This window comes from Schistocerca americana, chromosome X, assembly GCF_021461395.2.
Source record: "Schistocerca americana isolate TAMUIC-IGC-003095 chromosome X, iqSchAmer2.1, whole genome shotgun sequence".
In the NCBI taxonomy this organism is placed as follows: Eukaryota; Metazoa; Arthropoda; class Insecta; order Orthoptera; family Acrididae; genus Schistocerca; species Schistocerca americana.
Genome location: NC_060130.1, coordinates 217,719,228 through 217,738,204, shown reverse-complemented (window position 1 = coordinate 217,738,204; position 18,977 = coordinate 217,719,228). Strand labels below are relative to the sequence as shown.

The 18,977-nt window shown below is 38.8% G+C and overlaps 1 protein-coding gene across 1 annotated transcript in view; it reads right to left on the bottom strand.

Annotated features, from left to right (window-relative positions):
- LOC124555485 (heat shock 70 kDa protein 14-like) overlaps positions 1-18,977 on the bottom strand; it is a 150,195-nt gene that overhangs the window by 45,891 nt on the left and 85,327 nt on the right. The window contains exon 5 of the mRNA XM_047129408.1: positions 5,903-6,064. Within this exon, the coding sequence (XP_046985364.1) occupies positions 5,903-6,064 (162 nt within the window). The remainder of the gene's footprint in view (positions 1-5,902; positions 6,065-18,977) is intronic.

Genomic DNA, 18,977 nt, shown 5'->3' with positions numbered 1-18,977 from the left:
CAGTAAGTCTGACAACAGACTTGGGGCTTTATGGAATGCAGTGAAACGAGAGACAGGACAACGAGGCACAGGATATCACCACTACTGAACTGAATGGCAGTGATGTAATGATGAGCCACAGGTAGTAAGTACATTTAATAATTGGTAGAAAGTATAGGGACAAACAGTTAAAGGGGAAAATCACAGCAGTGTGTTGAAACTCTCATAAAATTCAATTATATGAATGTATTACCAACTTCTCCTTCTGAAATTCAGAAAATTATCCATACTCTTGAAAATAAAAGCTCATCTGGTTTAGATAGTGTTTCCAATACAATATTATAAAGTTTTGTTCCAATATAAAAAGCATGGTCTTATCTGAAATATGTGATGTATCAGTAACATAACTCATTTTTCCAAAGAGACTGAAATATTCTGTTGTCAAGCCTCTCTTTAAGAAAGGTGATAAAAAGAGATGTCAGTTCAATAACTACCGACCAGCTTCACTGCTGACACCATTTTCCAAAATGTTTGAGAAAGTGATGTATTCTAGAATATTATCTCACCTTAGCAGCACTGATATTGTCAACGAACCACAGTTTGGGTTTCAGAAGAGTTGCTCTACTGAGAATGCCATTTACATATTCCCTTGCCAAATTTTACGAGCACTAAATAATAAAATAGCGCCGTCTGGTATTTTCTGCAACTTATCTAAGGCATCTGATTACGTGAATCGCAGCATTCTCTTAGATAAATTGAAGTTTGGTGGGATTGATGGTATAACCAACCAATCAATGCCATAGCTACACAAAAGACTGCAGAATGTTGTACTTAGTAAGTCTAGCAATATATTCCAGGGATTTAATTTTGCAACTCTTAAAACAGCTTAGTTCAGCTGCATTTGCACTTAGAATCATTGTAAACCTTGGGGAGACAAATCAGTAAGGTGACATATTTTGCATACTTTAATGCAATAATGTCATATGGAATAATGTCCTAGGGTAACTCATCTTTCTTTTGTAAGTCTTCGTTGCTCAAAAATGTGGGGCCAGAATATTATGTAATCTTCACTCATGATCATCTTGAAGACATTTGTTTAACTCTAGCAATACCAACACATTTTTCCCGACAGTTGCCCTAAAAAAAAATTTTTAAACTGAAATATTCATTATTTGTTCTTTACTTGCATCAACAACATACTTTTTAAATACATACTAATATGTAAGTAGGGTCCAGAACCTGAAAATATCTTTTACCAAACTCTTAGTAATATCAACGCACTTTCAGTAATGTGGGCTATCAATGAGTGCTACTTTAAGCCCGGCATAAAAATAATTTAAGAAATGGAAATTTCATCAAGATTTTTATTTACAACATACTACTTAAATAGTTACTGATGTGCAAGTATGGACCTAAACCTGAAAATATTTAGTATGACATTCACTGGGAAAGTGACATCTAATCCTAAGATTTAAATTTTTGGGGTAAGTTTAACTGAAAATACAGAATCTGGTAGAAGAATTCATTAAAAATCTATAAATATTTCTTTTTTAATCTTAAAATATAAAGTAACTGACTAGATTACGATATTTTTATAAGGCGGACATTCCACCAGGACATGAGCAAATGTTTGCAAGGGAATGATACTGCCTACGGGTAAATTAAGAGGGATTTGGAAAAAAAGAGAAGCAGCTGTATGAATATCATGAGCTTAGATGGAGAACCAGTACCAAGCAAATGGGGGAAAGCAGAAATGTGGAAGAAATATATAGATGAGCTATACAAGGGAAATTAAGTTGAAGGCAATATTATAGAAAGGGGAAAAGGAAGTAGATGAAGATGAGATGGGAGCTATGATACTGCAAGAGTAATTTGACCTAGGACCAAAAGATCTATGCCAAAACAAGGCCCCTGAGGTACATTTTTATCAGTAACATCTGCTGATGTCCTTTTGAGAACCAGTCATGACAAAACTACGCACCCTGGTGTGCAAAATATATGAGACAACAGGCAAAATACCTTCAGACTTCAAGAAGAATAACTAATTCCAATTCCAAAGGAAGCAGTTGCTGACAGGTGTGACTATTACCAAAATATCAGTATAGTAATTCACGGTTGCGAAATACTGAAATTATTTACAAAAGGGAAAAACTGGTAGAAGCCAACACCAGGAAAGATTAATAGCAATTATAAGGGTTGAAGGGCATGAAAGGGAAGAAGTGATTGAGAAGGGAAAGAGACAGGGCTCTAGCCTATCCTTGGTGTTATTCAACTGGTACAATGAGCAAGCAGTGAAGGAAACCAAAGAAAAACTTAGAAATAGTGTTTACGGGTAATCATGCACAGGGCTCAAGTTTATGTCACACACTGTCCGTTTTGCTATCAAGATATAATTCCACTGTTTATGCCCTGGTTCCTTCTATCTTTAAATTTATATTTATCAACATTTACTTAGCAAATATTTGGTTACGTATCCAGTTATTTTCTGAGATAATATTTCCCATCATTTCAAAATGGTAAGGATCTGTAACAAGAGTTATGCTATCTTGGTTGATTAAATTGCCTTCCCAGTCTCTCATACATGCTTCTCTTTTCTGGGCACAAGCAACCCATTCTAATGAATTTGTTGTACCAGTGCTAAATGGCCTTCCTTGTTGGTGGCTTCTTACCATACTTGGTTCTAAGCATCCATTGAACAGCTGTAGCACACTCGTTTTTGTCAAACTCCAACACACAGAAAACCTGCCACATTTGCGACTAGCCCTGACTATCGGCAAATTACCAAACTACATGGTATACATGGAAAAAAACCTACAGGGTTTCTCTTCAAGACGACATGTATGATATCTGTACAATGTTTGGTTCTTACGCAATAAATAATTGAAAGTATTCCCGGACTTTATGTACACCCTGTATTAAAGCTACACAGTTTTTCTCCATTACATTATAATACATTTCACCATATAAATGCAACCTTGCATGGGTTTGCAATACTAGCATTGGCAACTGCTATAGCCAATTTTCTGATCACATCCTAGTAATTAACAGTAAACCTCAGTGAAGATTCTTTAAAGAATCTAACACTCATGTATGAAACAGTTTCAGACTGTATGATTGCTCTACAAACGAGTTAATGTGTTAAATATATTTGACATTAAACATGTAAGTGAGAAAAGTTTAGAAAAGATTTGAAATTACGTGTAAAGTTAGTTGGAAGTTGCTAAGTGCTCTCATTCTCAAATTCTGGGTGAATATAGCCTGGACAACTTGCACGCCCTGAGTTACGCTGCCTCAAGATACGTACATCATTTCTAACTATAAGACTTATTACTGTGCCCGACTTTTAACATAAGATTTATACCTCTTAACGAGTAAATTATGACAATTTTAATGTTTTAAATTTGGCCAATAATTAAATGAAATACTGAAATTCAAATTTTTGTTGCCCTTGGAAGCCATCAGATAGGCAATCTGTAACTGGAATCATGAACCATATGCCAAACAGTGGGTTAGATGTTTAGTAACACAGTTTACACAACAAACGTAAGTTACTGTTCTTAATATTACTTTGTGGAGTGTAGCCATGTATGGAAGTGAAACGTGGACGATAAATAGTTCAGACAAGAAGAGAATAGAAGCTTTCGAAATGTGGTGCTACAGAAGAATGCTGAAGATTAGATGGGTAGATCACATATCTAAAGAGGAGGTATTGAATAGAATTGGGGAGAAGAGGAGCTTGTGGCACAACTTGACTAAAAGAAGGGATCAATTGGTAGGACATGTTCTGAGACATCGAGGGATCACCAATTTAGTATTGGAGGGCAGTGTGGAGGGTAAAAATCGTAGAGGGAGACCAAGAGATGAATACACTTAACAGATTCAGAAGGATGTAGGCTGCAGTAGGTACTGGGAGATTAAGAAGCTTGCACAGGATAGAGTAGCATGGAGAGCTGCATCAAACCAGTCTCAGGACTGAAGACCACAACAACAACAACAATATTACTGTATTTCATACACCACTGGCAGTCTTCTGTAGTGTTTGGAAAAGAATTAACAGTAAAATGTTATATTTTCAAAGGAGACAGGTGCATTTTGCACATATTGTCAAAACGACCAACTACTAGGAGCGGGACAACAATCATCACTACACATAATACAAAGTGTGATAAAAAAAGTAATGGGAATTTTTTTTATTTCGTGGGCTTCATACATCTGATCTTCAATTTCTTTCCTTTTTTTCTCTTGTTGATACACATGTTCCTGATACATGTTTGGGATTTTCAGCTGTTTTAAATATTTATTTTATTGTTCACAGTCAAAAAGGTTATACGTGTTTTCAGAGTCCCTGGAAAATGTTTTACTTTCGAAAAAGGTGGATCAAAGAATTTACACCAAATTTTAAACAATGGAAACTCCAGGCAGGAATATCCAACATAGGAAAAGATAGACTGCTACTTACTGTTAGTTGCAGACAGGCACAATTAAAAGATGCTTACAAATACGCTTTCAGCAACAGCCTTCATTGCAAAAAGAGACACACACTCCATTCATTCACACAAGCAAGCACACCTCATGAACTACTGACCGCCAACTCTGGCAGCTGGGGTCAGACCTAAGATGCTGGAGTTGGTGGTCATGTGTGCGTGAGGTGTGCTTGCTTGCGTGAATGAATGGTGTGTGTTTCTATTTTTCCAATGAAGGCCATTGCTAAAATATTGAAAAATTGAAAATTTGAAATACTGACTGTGGCTTTTGGCAACTCTACTATGAGTAAGACAAGAATTTATGAGGGGTATGAACATTCCAAAGAGGGTTGAGAAGACAAAGACAGTAACCGTTCTGGATGCCCTAGCACATCATTACTTATAAAGTGGAAGTAGTAAAGAAAATGGCTCTGGAAAACCACCAAATTACCATCAGAGATGTTGCTGATAATGTCAGCATATCCTTTGGCTCACGCCAAGCTATTTTTATTTTATTTTATTTTTTTTTGGGTGTTTTGGGAATTAAACGTGAACCAGCAGCAAAGTTTGCTCCAAAATCGTGGAATTTTGACCAAAAACGTCGCCACCTAGACTTCACTCAGGAATTGCTGAACAAAGTTGACAACAATCCAGAACTTCTAAATAAGATTAAAACAGGTGACAAAACATGGGTATACGGGTATGACACCAACACCAAGGCCCAATCGTCCCAATGGAAACTGCCTGAAGAGCCAGGACTGAAAAAAATTCAACAAATTCGATCACATGCCAAGGTTCTTCTCACTGTTTTCTTCAATGACAATTGGATAGTGCATCAAGAGTTCTTGTCTTATGGTTGTACAGCCAATAAGGAACACTACCTGTAAGTTAAGTGCTGTTTGCGTGAAGCAGTCCTAAAAAAAAAAAAAAAAAAAAAAAAAAAAAAAAAAAAAAAAAAAAACCTGCCAGAACTGTGGCAAAACTACTCGTGGAAATTGCACCACGATAATGCTCCCGTTCACATCTCAATGCTTGATCATGATTTTTTGGCAAAAGCCAAAAACGTTATGTCGCCTCAGCCACCATACTCACCAAACATGGCCAAATGCAACTTCTTCCTATACCTGAGGTCGATGAGAACAATGAGAGAATGTTGTTTTGCCACCACTGATGAGATAAAAACAGAATCACTGAAGGAGCTGAACATCATAACGAAAAGTGAATTTCAGAAGCACTTCCAAGATTGGAAAAAGTGCTGGCGTAAGTGTATCATATCTGAGGGGGATTACTTTGAAGCGGAAAAGGCTGATGATTATGAATAAACAAAGATTCTTTTAGGAAAATAAAAATTTCGATTACTTTTGGATCACAAATCATACATAGGGTAATTATCAACAATATTACAATAACACAGTGTCAAGAAGAGAGACATCTTGTAATAACAGACCAATTGAACTCACTCGTGAAATATTTCGGCGAAAAAGTTGGCCAGTATCTCTGTGAACTTGTCCCCTCCGAAGTTTGCTTTATACACATGGCCTTTCACTGTGTACATTCCTGCACAGCACAATACAACTGTAACATCCATTGTAGCTCCCCCCAGGCGATAAACGAGGCACATCCTGCAGGAGGTATGTAATCATTACTCACAAATTATTTATAAATACAAATTATATAATTACAAACAATGTTATACTAAACAATGATTACTCAATTTCTGGATTAAAAAAAACACAAAAAAATTAAACCCAGTAATTATTTACAAGAACTGACTAATTTATATATGGGAGTATACAGGTTTGATTCCACATCCTACCATGCAAATTAAGGATTACACAAAATAACAAGAAGAATACATAAATTTTCTCACATGACATCTGTCCTCTAGGTTCTTGAAAGATGCTGTCACCATTAAAACAACATATTTCATTATAACACAGTTCAAGCAGAAACAATAACACATGCACATATTTCTGTATGTGGTTTCTTTATTTTATCAGATAAAAAGGAAGAAATATAAAAGTTTAACATTTTGTCAACCCAGAACATTAGTAACAGAACATTAGCTCATCAGGAGATGTGAACGACATGGCACTGGAATCAAATTATTATTGCATTTCTTTGAAGAGAGAAGAGGAAATCACAGAAAACTTAAATTAAAATGGCCAGGTGGAGATTTGAACCTCACTCATCTTGAAAGTGAGTTCCGATTTTGGTTTGTTATATCAACTCAATTTGAAAAAATTTAAGAGAGTCATTTGATGATTACATTTCAATTATGTACCTTTTTGCAGCTCTCTCTCTCTCTCTCTCTCTCTCTCTCTCTCTCTCTCTCAATCAAAGTCTGAAGTATCCATATACCTCACCACCATAAACACACTGAACAATGGATGCCCATACAGGACATGGGGATTTGCACCTAAATTATATTAGTATTTTTTCACACTGCTATGTAGGTTTAAGATCATTATCAAGATCTATAACATCTACCACAGTCTCTGCAAACACACTTTGGTTTACATAGATAACATAACCAAATATCTGCATTTTACAGTTCTGAAAAATTACACCCTGTTACTGAATTTTCCTTAGCATAAAATGCAAAAGAGACAGAGCCTCAGAATGTAGAACAGCTGTACAGCCGGTACTAGACTGTCTGTGATTCTAAACTGTTACTTCCGGAGCCAACTAAACCAAATAACCAGAAATGAAAGAAGTCATCACCAGCCAATGGCACTGCCCGATAACTATGACCTGCTGCCTTTTCAGGGATTGGGATTCTGTTGTATAGGGGTAATTATAAGGAATGTTACTTAGAACCAGTGAGGTGCCAGTATTGTAATTTGGCTCGGAATGACTTCCTATGCATGTGAGTGGTGCCAGCTGTGTGCAGCACAAGACGAAGCAATGGCCACAAAGTGCATCAGTGTTCTGAATAACACTGGGCTATTATCCTTCATAAGGAATAGTGTAGTTTGTTCTTGTAACCGTGTCTGTGTGTATTGTGGTTGATGCTTTCATTAGAGTGGTGTGTTAAGAGTTCGCACAAATGCCAAAAACAGAAACAATGACAATCCAGGAAATGGATGAACTCTTGGCAAGGCAGTTTGCCGAGCTAAAGGAGATAAATGAAGCTTTGCAAAGAGAGGGAGACTTTTAATAGCGAGAATGAGCATAAACAAGTGGATGTAGTGGAAGCAAAAGCTTTGGTTAGTTCACCTATCCCTTCTGTGGATCCTGTCACAGCTAATCTAGCAACTCCTTTTTCGGGTAGGGCAACCGAGGATGTCTCAGTGTTCAGTGATGACCTGGAAGCTGCCAGTAGGTTGGGCAGTTGGTCAGACAAGACATCCTTGGATGTGTCTAAATTACAGTTGGTTGTGATGCAAGCAGCATACATCAGTACCATCAAGTGCTGGATAAAGCACAGACATTTAAGCAGCTTAAGAAGGCCCACTAACCACGTTATCGCCGAAGCAGAATATCGCAAAGTTTTTTTAGAGAACAGCTTAATGGGTTGTCTCAAAAGTGAAGCGAGTTGGTAGAGGCATTCATAGGCAGAAGTAGGAAAATCAATGCTAACTTGTACGAGCTTACACAGAAAGTAGAAGCAGACAGAATTACTCCACAAGAAGAGGAGAACAGGAATCAGATGTGTTTTTAAGAGGACTTCCAGCAGACATGTCAAGGAGGGCGACAATGGAAAACCCGAAGGATTTTGGTGCCACCATTATGGCTGCTAAGCAAGTGGAAGAGATCAATATTGTGGCCTGAGGACAAGATAAGGGTTGTGTGTTTCTTTTTCTACACAAAGGTGAAATGCTACAGCTGTGGACATATGGACCATGTTAAAAAGCAATGCAGAAAACTTCAGTGTTACAAATGTGGGTGGGTACTGACCTTCAGATGATGCGTGTTGCAGAGGTACTGGAATGCAATAACAAGATGGACATGTTGCACTATATTGTGCACTGAAGCCTGGTACATGTGAAGGAAATAGATGGGGATTGTATGGTTTTGGAAAGTGTGGATGATTTTAGCTCTGATAAGTTGACCTTATAGATTGCAAACTTGGAGATCATGGACGAGTATAATCTGGGTAGGTCGTGTGAGGACCTTTGCCACAACCAGACCATCAACACAATTGCATTATGCGAGAAGGTAAAACAATTTGGAGGGAAGAGATAAGTCAACAATGAAAGTCTTGTTAATATGATTTGTCAACCTGTTCAATCCTGGTCAATCATTACCTGCAATACTGGTAACTCGCCATACCATACCAACGGTTAACAATGCTCTAGTGTATAAGAAGCCGTACAGGATACCTAGGCACCTATAACCTATACTGGAAGAATTTATTGATCAACTGCTGGCTGAGGGCAATACTGAATCAAGTTACAGTCCATGGGCAGCTACCATTGTAACAGTCCTGAAAAAAATCATAGAATGGAACAAGAAAGCATAGATTTTGCTGCATGAGCGGTGATGGACAGACATCCTGTACTAAATATAATGGAGATTAGAGAGAACTTAAGTCAATGTTAATACTTCACAATGTGTATGAGGAGTGGTTATCACTGTTGGAAGTGGTTCTGGAAGAGCGGCCAAAGACCACATTTACTGTCCCTTGGAGTCACTATCAATATTTTAGGGTGCCATTTGGTCTGAAGAATGTGCCAGCTATCTCGGAGGCTATTAGTATCCGACGGAGTGCTCAGAGGATTAAAATCAAGACTGTTTTTTATCTCAACAACATAATTGCATTTTCTAAGGATATGGAAGAGCACATGCAATGATCAGAGGAATTCTTTAAGAGGCTAAATCCAGCACAGTTAACACTCTGTAATGAGAGGAAGATGTGAAAATTGACGCACGCCTAACTTCTGCAGAATGTGCTTTCTTACCACCACAAACTACATAGCAATTTCAATCATTTTTATGGTTCTGTAATTACTAATGGGAATTCATTGAAGAGTTTGCCGAAATTGCTAAGCTATTGAATCATTTGTTGAAAAAAGGTGTGGAATTTCCATAGTCAACTTTTAGACAGCATTTGAAAAATTGAAGGGAGCATTGACAACAAACCTGGTACTGATATTCCCAAACTATGAGGGACAATTTATTCTGTCATGTTTCACTAGGCATTGCCTCCACCTCAGAAGGTATGGGAAGGGGAAGCTGGCAAAGCTTGTAGACGACAGTGTAGTGGGTGTTGGTAGGATCACTCATGGAAAAATTCCATGTAGTAGTTGATGTTGAAGCTGCACCTATTTTAGAGTGAAGACAGCTGATATGTATACCTGCTAAAAGGAAGTCCCTCTAACTAAAGGCTTGTATTCAGAGGAAGTCATGTTTCCAAGAAGAGAAGGAATTAGCATATTTCATCAAAATATAAAAGGTATTAGAGATAAAGTTAGTGAACTGCTTACAGATGTGATTCTGGAATTATTGGTATATTGGAGTACCACATAATAATTTGACAATTCAGGGGCTTCCTTTACCAGGATACAGATTAGCTGGCTGTTTTTCAAGGAGTTCTTTGTGGGGTGGGGAAGTTGCTTCTTGTTGTTGTGGTCTTCAGTCCTGACACTGGTTTGATGCAGCTCTCCATGCCACTCTATCCTGTGCAAGCTTCTTCATCTCCCAGTACCTACTGCAACCTACATCCTTGTCAATCTGCTTAGTGTATTCATCTCTTGGTCTCCCTCTACGATTTTTACCCTCCACGCTGCCCTCCAATACTAAATTGGTGATCCCTTGATGCCTAAGAACATGTCCTACCAACCGATCCCTTCTTCTAGTCAAGTTGTGCCACAAACTGCTCTTCTCCCCAATCCTATTCAACACCTCCTCATTAGTTATGTGATCTACCCATCTAATCATAAGCATTCTTCTGTAGCACCACATTTCGAACGCTTCTATTCTCTTCTTGTCTAAACTATTTATTGTCCATGTTTCACTTCCATACATGGCTACACTCCACACAAATACTTTCAGAAACGACTTCCTGACACTTAAATCTATACTCGATGTTAACAAATTTCTCTTCTTCAGAAATGCATTCCTTGCCACTGCTAGTCTACATTTTATATCCTCTCTACTTCGACCATCATCAGTTATTTTGCTCCCCAAATAGCAAAACTCCTTTACTACTTTAAGCGTCTCATTTCCTAATGTAATACCCTCAGCATCACCCAACTTAATTCGACAACATTCCATTATCCTCATTTTGCTTTTGTTGATATTCATCTTATATCCTCCTTTCAAGACACTATCCATTCCGTTCAACTGCTCTTCCAAGTCCTTTGCTGTCTGTGACAGAATTACAATGTAATCGGCAAACCTCAAAGTTTTTATTACTTCTCCATGTATTTTAACACCTACTCCAAATTTTTCTTTTGTTTCCTTCATTGCTTCCTCAACATACAGATTGAATAACATCGGGGAGAGGCTACAACCCTGTCTCACTCCTTTCCCAACCACTGCTTCCCTTTCATGCCCCTCAACTCTTATAACTGCCATCTGGTTTCTGTACAAATTGAGAATAGCCACTCGCTCCCTAAATTTTACCCCCGCCACCTTTAGAATTTGAAAGAGAGTATTCCAGTCAACATTGTCAAAAGCTTTCTCTAAGTCTACAAATGCTAGAAATGTAGGTTTGCCTTTCCTTAATCTTTCTTCTAAGATAAGTCGTAGGGTCAGTATTGCCTCACGTGTTCCAATATTTCTACGGAATCCAAACTGATCTTCCCCTAGGTCGGCTTCTACTAGATTTTTCATTCGTCTGTAAAGAATTCGCATTAGTATTTTGCAACCGTGACTTATTAAACTGATAGTTCGGTAATTTTCACATCTGTCAACACCTGCTTTCTTTGGGATTGGAATTATTATATTCTTCTTGAAGTCTGAGGATATTTCGCCTGTCTCATACATCTTGCTCACCAGATGGTAGAGTTTTGTCAGGACTGACTCTCCCAAGGCCGTCAGTAGTTCTAATGGAATGTTATCCACTCCCGGGGCCTTGTTTCGACTTAGGTCTTTCAGTGCTCTGTCCAACTCTTTATGCAGTATCAGATCTCCCATTTGATCTTCATCTACATCCTCTTCCATTTCCATAATATTATCCTCAAGTACATCGCCCTTGTATAGACCTTCTATATACTCCTCCCACCTTTCTGCTTTCCCTTCTTTGCTTAGAACTGGGTTTCCATCTGAGCTCTTAATATTCATACAAGTGGTTCTCTTTTCTCCGAAGGTCTCTTTAATTTTCCTGTAGGCAGTATCTATCTTACCCCTAGTGAGATAAGCCTCTACATCCTTACATTTATCCTCTAGCCACCCCTGCTTAGCCATTTTGCACTTCCTGTCGATCTCATTTTTGAGACGTTTGTATTCCTTTTTGCCTGCTTCATTTACTGCATGTTTGTATTTTCTCCTCTCATCAATTAAATTCAATATTTCTTCTGTTACCCAAGGACTTCTACTAGCCCTCGTCTTTTTACCTACTTGATCCTTTGCTGCCTTCACTACTTCATCCCTCAAAGCTACCCATTCTTCTTCTACTGTATTTCTTTCCCCCATTCCTACCATTTGTTCTCTTACGCTCTCCCTGAAACTCTGTGCAACCTCTGGTTTAGTCAGTTTATCCAGGTCCCATCTCCTTAAATTCTCACCTTTTTGCAGTTTCTTCAGTTTTAATCTACAGTTCATAACCAATAGATTGTGGTCAGAGCCCACATCTGCCCCTGGAAATGTCTTACAATTTAAAACCTGGTTCCTAAATCTCTGTCTTACCATTATATAATCTATCTGAAATCTGTCAGTTTCTCCAGGCTTCTTCCATGTATACGACCTTCTTTTATGATTCTTGAACCAAGTGTTAGCTATGATTAAGTTGTGCTCTGTGCAAAATTCTACCAGGCGGCTTCCTCTTTCATTTCTTAGCACCAATCCATGTTTACCTACTACGTTTCCTTCTCTCCCTTTTCCTACTACCGAATTCCAGTCACCCATGACTATTAAATTTTCGTCTCCCTTCACTATCTGAATAATTTCTTTTATTTCGTCATACATTTCTTAAATTTCTTCGTCATCTGCAGAGCTAGCTGGCATATAAACTTGTACTACTGTAGTAGGCATGTATTTTAAATTAACTAAGGCATTTGATTGTGTAGATCACAAAATACTGCTCCAGAAGTTGGACCATTACGGAATACGGGGAGTAGCTCACAACTGGTTCACCTCTTATTTTAGCAATAGACAGCAAGAGGTTATTATTCACAATGTTGAGAATGGCTGTGATGTGGGGGTCTCAGTGGGGTACAGTCAAGTGGGGGCAGACCCAGGGATCAGTGTTGGTGCCACTCCTGTTCCTTATTTATATAAATGACATGCCCTCTAGTATTACGGGTAACTAAAATATTTCTGTTTGCTGATGACACTAGCTTGGTAGTAAAGGATGTTGTGTCCAACATTGGCTTGGTTTCAAATAGTGCAGTTCATGACCTAAGTTCATGGCTTGTAGAAAATAAATTAACTCCAAATCACAGTAAGACTCAGTTTTTACAGTTTCTAACACACAATTCAACAAAACCTGACATTTTAATTTCACAGAGTGGGCATATTTAGTGAAACTGAACAGTTAAAATTTCTAGGTACTCAGATAGATAGTAAACTGTCGTGGGAAGCCCACATTTAAGATCTTGTTCAAAGACTTAATGCTGCCATTTTTACTATTGGAACAATATCTGAAGCGAGCGATCATTCGACACAAAAATTAGTCTACTTTGCTTATTTTTATTTGCTTGTATCATATGGTGGTATATTTTGGGGTAAGTTCTTGTTGTATTGTAGATTGCATTTACTTAAATTTATGGATTGACTTTTTTTGGGTTCATATACATTTTATTTTCATCTATTATTACTTTTATGTTGTAATTTCATGTACTGACATGTTCCATGACCTGGGAGATTCTCTCCTCAATTTGGTCCTATGGAACTTGACATGTAAATAAAATAAAATTAATTTGAATGTTGATCTTTGTGCATCATTATCTGACAGGCCATTACTAAATTTGATCACAATGTGCTTCTCAATTTGAAGACAAGCTATTGAAAACAATACGTATGATCCTGCGACTATTTCCCCACGCTCTAGTTGGAAAGTGTGACATCTTTATCAGATTGGAAGTTTATTAATGTTATTTTTGCTGTAAATTAGTCAAAAATATAATATTGAAATCTTGACCAAATTAATTTGATGTGTATCTTATAAACTGAGATTGACAAAGTCCTAAGTCTGGAAAGTAAAGTCATCTCACCGAACTGAGAGGTGAAGTGAAAACTATACTGAAAAATAACCCATCTTTAATCCAGTTTCTAAAAATATGGATTGTACCTAGTAAGATGTCCTAGGTCTAAGAGGCATGTGGTTTACAATATATCATGTGAGTTTGGTGTGAATTATTACAACAGTGTAATCACATTATTAATGAACAGTGCAAGAAACACTCCAAAATGTATAACTAAGACGTTGTGAGAAACCATTCATTGCAAAGCATGGTGTTACCAACACACACAAATTATTATTTGACAACACTGAAATCCTGGCACACACCTTGTGTTACTGGGATTCATTTATCAAGAAAGCAGTGGAGATTCAACATGGAGGAAAGATCTAGAAAACAATATAAACTCCATACTAATGCGAGTGGCTGATCTGTTTCCTTATCATTGTTGTGGTATTATTGGTAAAGCGAGCATAAGCATGAGCATGAGCAGTGCTAAAGAAAGCATGAGAGCTTTAAATCTGACAGATATGTGTTGACTAGAGTTTGTTTACATCTTACAGCTTGTCATACCGAGGTATTAAGGAGACATTTTGGGAACTTGCTTACCTGTGTTACCTGTTTTGGTGAATTTCAGTAGTTGTTTCTGTTCGAGTGAGTGTATGTTCAGTGAATTCTGGAAGTAGTCAAAGTTACAGGTTTTTAGTTATCCCAAGATAGATACCAGAGACTTTATGCTCATTTCATTAATAATGTATCAAGTTACCTCTTCATTTTAATATTTGGTGGCTAAAATCTGCTTCATTTTAAATTATCAAGACTTTTTATTAAAAAAAAAATTACACGGACTTGATCAAATCTGGTAGACGTAATATTACTGAATATATTGCTGTGTTAGTCTAGAACAAAATTAGGGAAGTAGAACCCAACAACATACAGATACTAACTTTATATAAATTAATCCATCGAGTAGGAGGAGTTGTCAAACAGAAATTATTTCAGTTGCTTTTAAAACTTTTATTATGTGCCTGCACCCTTAATTTGTAGGTGATGTTTTCAAATATTTTTACAGCTGAGTAAGTTAAGTTGTGAATAGTGGAGGCAATTTTTGTTCCAAGTGTTAGACTTACAAACAATACTACTATTTTTAAATTGTGCCTGATGCCTCACAACAAACTTCATAAGAGAGGTTGTTAGGATGCCAAATTTTTTAAACAATTGTCTTCATGAAGTTTGAGGATGACCACCAGATATCCTTACAGAATATTTCTGTATGATGAATATCTTGGTTGTAAAGGATGTTGTGTGCAACATTGGCTCGGATTCAAATAGTGCAGTTCATGACCTAAGTTTGTGGCTTGTAGAAAATAAACTAATGCTAAATCACAGTAAGACTAAGTTTTTAGTTTCTTGCACACAATTCAACAAAACCTGACATTTTAATTGCAAAGAATGGGCATATGATTAGTGGAACTGTAAAGTTCAAATTTCTAGGTGTTCAGATAGATGGTAAACGGTTGTGGAAAAGCCAAGTTCAGGATCTTGTTCAAAGACTTTGTGCTGCCACTTTTACTATTCGAATGATATCTGAAGTGAGTGATCATTCGACATGAAAATTAGCCTACTTTGCTTATTTTCATTCGCTTATATCATATGGTATTATATTTTGGGGTAACTCATCCCACTCTAAAACGATATTTTTGGCTCAGAAAGAGGCAGTTCAGGCAATAAGTGGTGTAGGTTCATGAACCTCTTGTCGAACCCTGTTCACGAGTCTGTGTATTTTGACATTGGCCTCTCAATATATATATTCCTTAAAGTCATTTCTTGTTAACAATATTAGCTCATTCCCAAGAATAAGTAGCTTTCACTCAGTTAATACTTGCCAGAAATCAAACCTGCATTTGGATCAGACTTCCTTAACTGTTGTGCAGAAGGGTGTGCAGTATACTGCTGCATCCATTTTCAATAAGCTACCACAAAAATTCAAAACTCTTTCAAATCGAAACCGAAGAGTTTCCTCATAACTCACTCCTTCTATTCAACCACAGAGATGGAAATGTTGGCTGTTATTTATGCTATTACGTATTTCCACTGTTATTCGTACACGAAAAAGTTTAAAGTTGTGAAGGACCATGCTGTGTTGAAGTGATTGCTGGGACCACAAGAGGCTCCAAGTATGTTAACGTATTGTGCTCTGAAATCAAGTGAATTTAACTATGAAGGCACATACCAATCAGGAAAGAAAAACAGAATTCTGAGAGCCCAAGAAGGAAGATTTGATTTCTAGTATTTAGGGCACAGCTGCAGTCCACAAAGCACTATGGCCTGTTGTGTAGGAAGATGAAATACAGCCCCAGTGTTGTGCCAACTGCACTTTACATGATTAACGACTATCATATGACCTTATACATGGTATTTCATTACGAATGGTCTATATTCAGGGATATTAAAGGAACGATCATTCGAAGCAAAAAAATCTGGTAAAGATGGACTCCAAAATGCATGTCGTAAGTGCTATGAATACCTCATATTCGATACTGTGAACCAAATCTCTTCTACCATGAGCTCTTTGCTTTCCATATTTTGGTAGGGGGTAGTATGGACCAAACCAAGAAAAAATGGTGTAGTAAACATAGGCTCTAAAATGCATACCTTAAGAGCTATGAACCCTTGTTCAGTAGAAAAGATGTCTTTCACAGTAGCAAAGCTATTAAAGATATGCATTTTTGAGTCCACGTTTACCTGACAATTTTTTCTTGTTGTGGTCCATTCTACCTCATCCCAAAATATGGAAAGCATGTTTCATAGTATCAAATATGAGGAAAGCTCATAACTGTTACAGTATGCATTTTAAAGCAAGTACAGTGGCAAAGACAATGGTGAAAAGCTGGTTGCTGAAGTTTAGTGTTCCTGATACAATAATTACAGATCAGGGCACTAATTTTATATCCAGTATGATTAAGCACCTACACTCCTGGAAATTGAAATAAGAACACCGTGAATTTGTTGTCCCAGGAAGGGGAAACTTTATTGACACATTCCTGGGGTCAGATACATCACATGATCACACTGACAGAACCACAGGCACATAGACACAGGCATCAGAGCATGCACAATGTCGGCACTAGTACAGTGTATATCCACCTTTCGCAGCAATGCAGGCTGCTACTCTCCCATGGAGACGATCGTAGAGATGCTGGATGTAGTCCTGTTGAACAGCTTGCCATGCCATTTCCACCTGGCGCCTCAGTTGGACCAGCGTTCGTGCTGGACGTGCAGACCGCATGAGACGACGCTTCATCCAGTCCCAAACATGCTCAATGGGGGGACAGATCCGGAGATATTGCTGGCCAGGGTAGTTGACTTACACCTTCAACAGCACGTTGGGTGGCACGGGATACATGCGGACGTGCATTGTCCTGTTGGAACAGCAAGTTCCCTTGCCGGTCTAGGAATGGTAGAACGATGGGTTCGATGACGGTTTGGATGTACCGTGCACTATTCAGTGTCCCCTCGACGATCACTAGTGGTGTACGGCCAGTGTAGGAGATCGCTCCCCACACCATGATGCCGGGTGTTGGCCCTGTGTGCCTCGGTCGTATGCAGTCCTGATTGTGGCGCTCACCTGCACGGCGCCAAACACGCATACGACCATCATTGGCACCAAGGCAGAAGCGACTCTCATCGCTGAAGACGACACGTCTCCATTCGTCCCTCCATTCACGCCTGTCGCGACACCACTGGAGGTGGGCTGCACGATGTTGGGGCGTGAGCGGAAGACGGCCTAACGGTGTGCGGGACCGTAGCCCAGCTTCATGGAGACTGTTGCGAATGGTCCTCGCCGATACCCCAGGAGCAACAGTGTCCCTAATTTGCTGGGAAGTGGCGGTGCGGTCCCCTACGGCACTGTGTAGGATCCTATGGTCTTGGCGTGCATCCGTGCGTCGCTGCGGTCCAGTCCCAGGTCGACGGGCACGTGCACCTTCCACCGACCACTGGCGACAACATCGATGTACTGTGGAGACCTCACGCCCCACGTGCTGAGCAATTCGGCGGTACGTCTACCCGGCCTCCCGCATGCCCACTATACGCCCTCGCTCAAAGTCCGTCAACTGCACATACGGTTCACGTCCACGCTGTCGCGGCATGCTACCAGTGTTAAAGATTGCGATGGAGCTCCGTATGCCACGGCAAACTGGCTGACACTGACGGCGGCGGTGCACAAATGCTGCGCAGCTAGCGCCATTCGACGGCCAACACCGCGGTTCCTGGTGTGTCCGCTGTGCCGTGCGTGTGATCATTGCTTGTACAGCCCTCTCGCAGTGTCTGGAGCAAGTATGGTGGGTCTGACACACCGGTGTCAATGTGTTCTTTTTTCCACTTCCAGGAGTGTGTCATTTACTAAGCACTCACAAACTCAGGACTAGCCCTTGGCTCCCTCAGTCTATCAGGAAAACAGAATACATTCACTGTACAGTTGGTAAGATGTTGAGTTGTTGTTGTGAACTTCCATCACAATGATTGGTACATTTACCTTTTGTATGTCATGTCAGCTTACAATTCTGATGTCTAGTGTAGTGTTGGTCCATCACCATATGAGGTAATATATGGTACAAATCTGCCTTCTGTTTTTGTGGTGATTAAGCCTAAAATTGGAAAAACTGGGAATCAGTTACAAAGTTTGCAATGACATTACACGATGTTTGTAAGAAGGTAAAGAAAGCAAACACAGATGCACTAGAGAGTCAATAGCAAATAGGATCACACATAGACCAATTACCACAGTTCAGAATTGGTCAATGGGTCTTAGTGATGAATCCCTGCTCACCTACGAACAAAACAATGAAATTTCTGATGACGCCACAGACCATAGCAGGTCATAAAAATGAAGTCACTCATTAATGTAAAGTTATAATTACGAACAAAGACTCCCATTGTTCATGATGGACATGTTAAGCCATCTAAGGGAACTGTGATGCTCTGCTGCAAGTGCTGACATCACTGCCAGTAGAGAGCACTAAATCTAAGAAAGCAAGGGAAGAAGGATGAGCAAAGTGTGCATTATGTGTCTTACGCAATTAGATCACAATGAGGAGTAACAATGATTGTTTTGTTTTGTTTTAAGACATTAAAACAAGTAAGGTCATATGCGTCCATGTCAGAACAGTAGAACACAAAGATGAGAAAGGAGTTAAAAGCAACTACAAGTTAAGCCCAATCAACGGACAGCCTCTCTTGGAGAAAC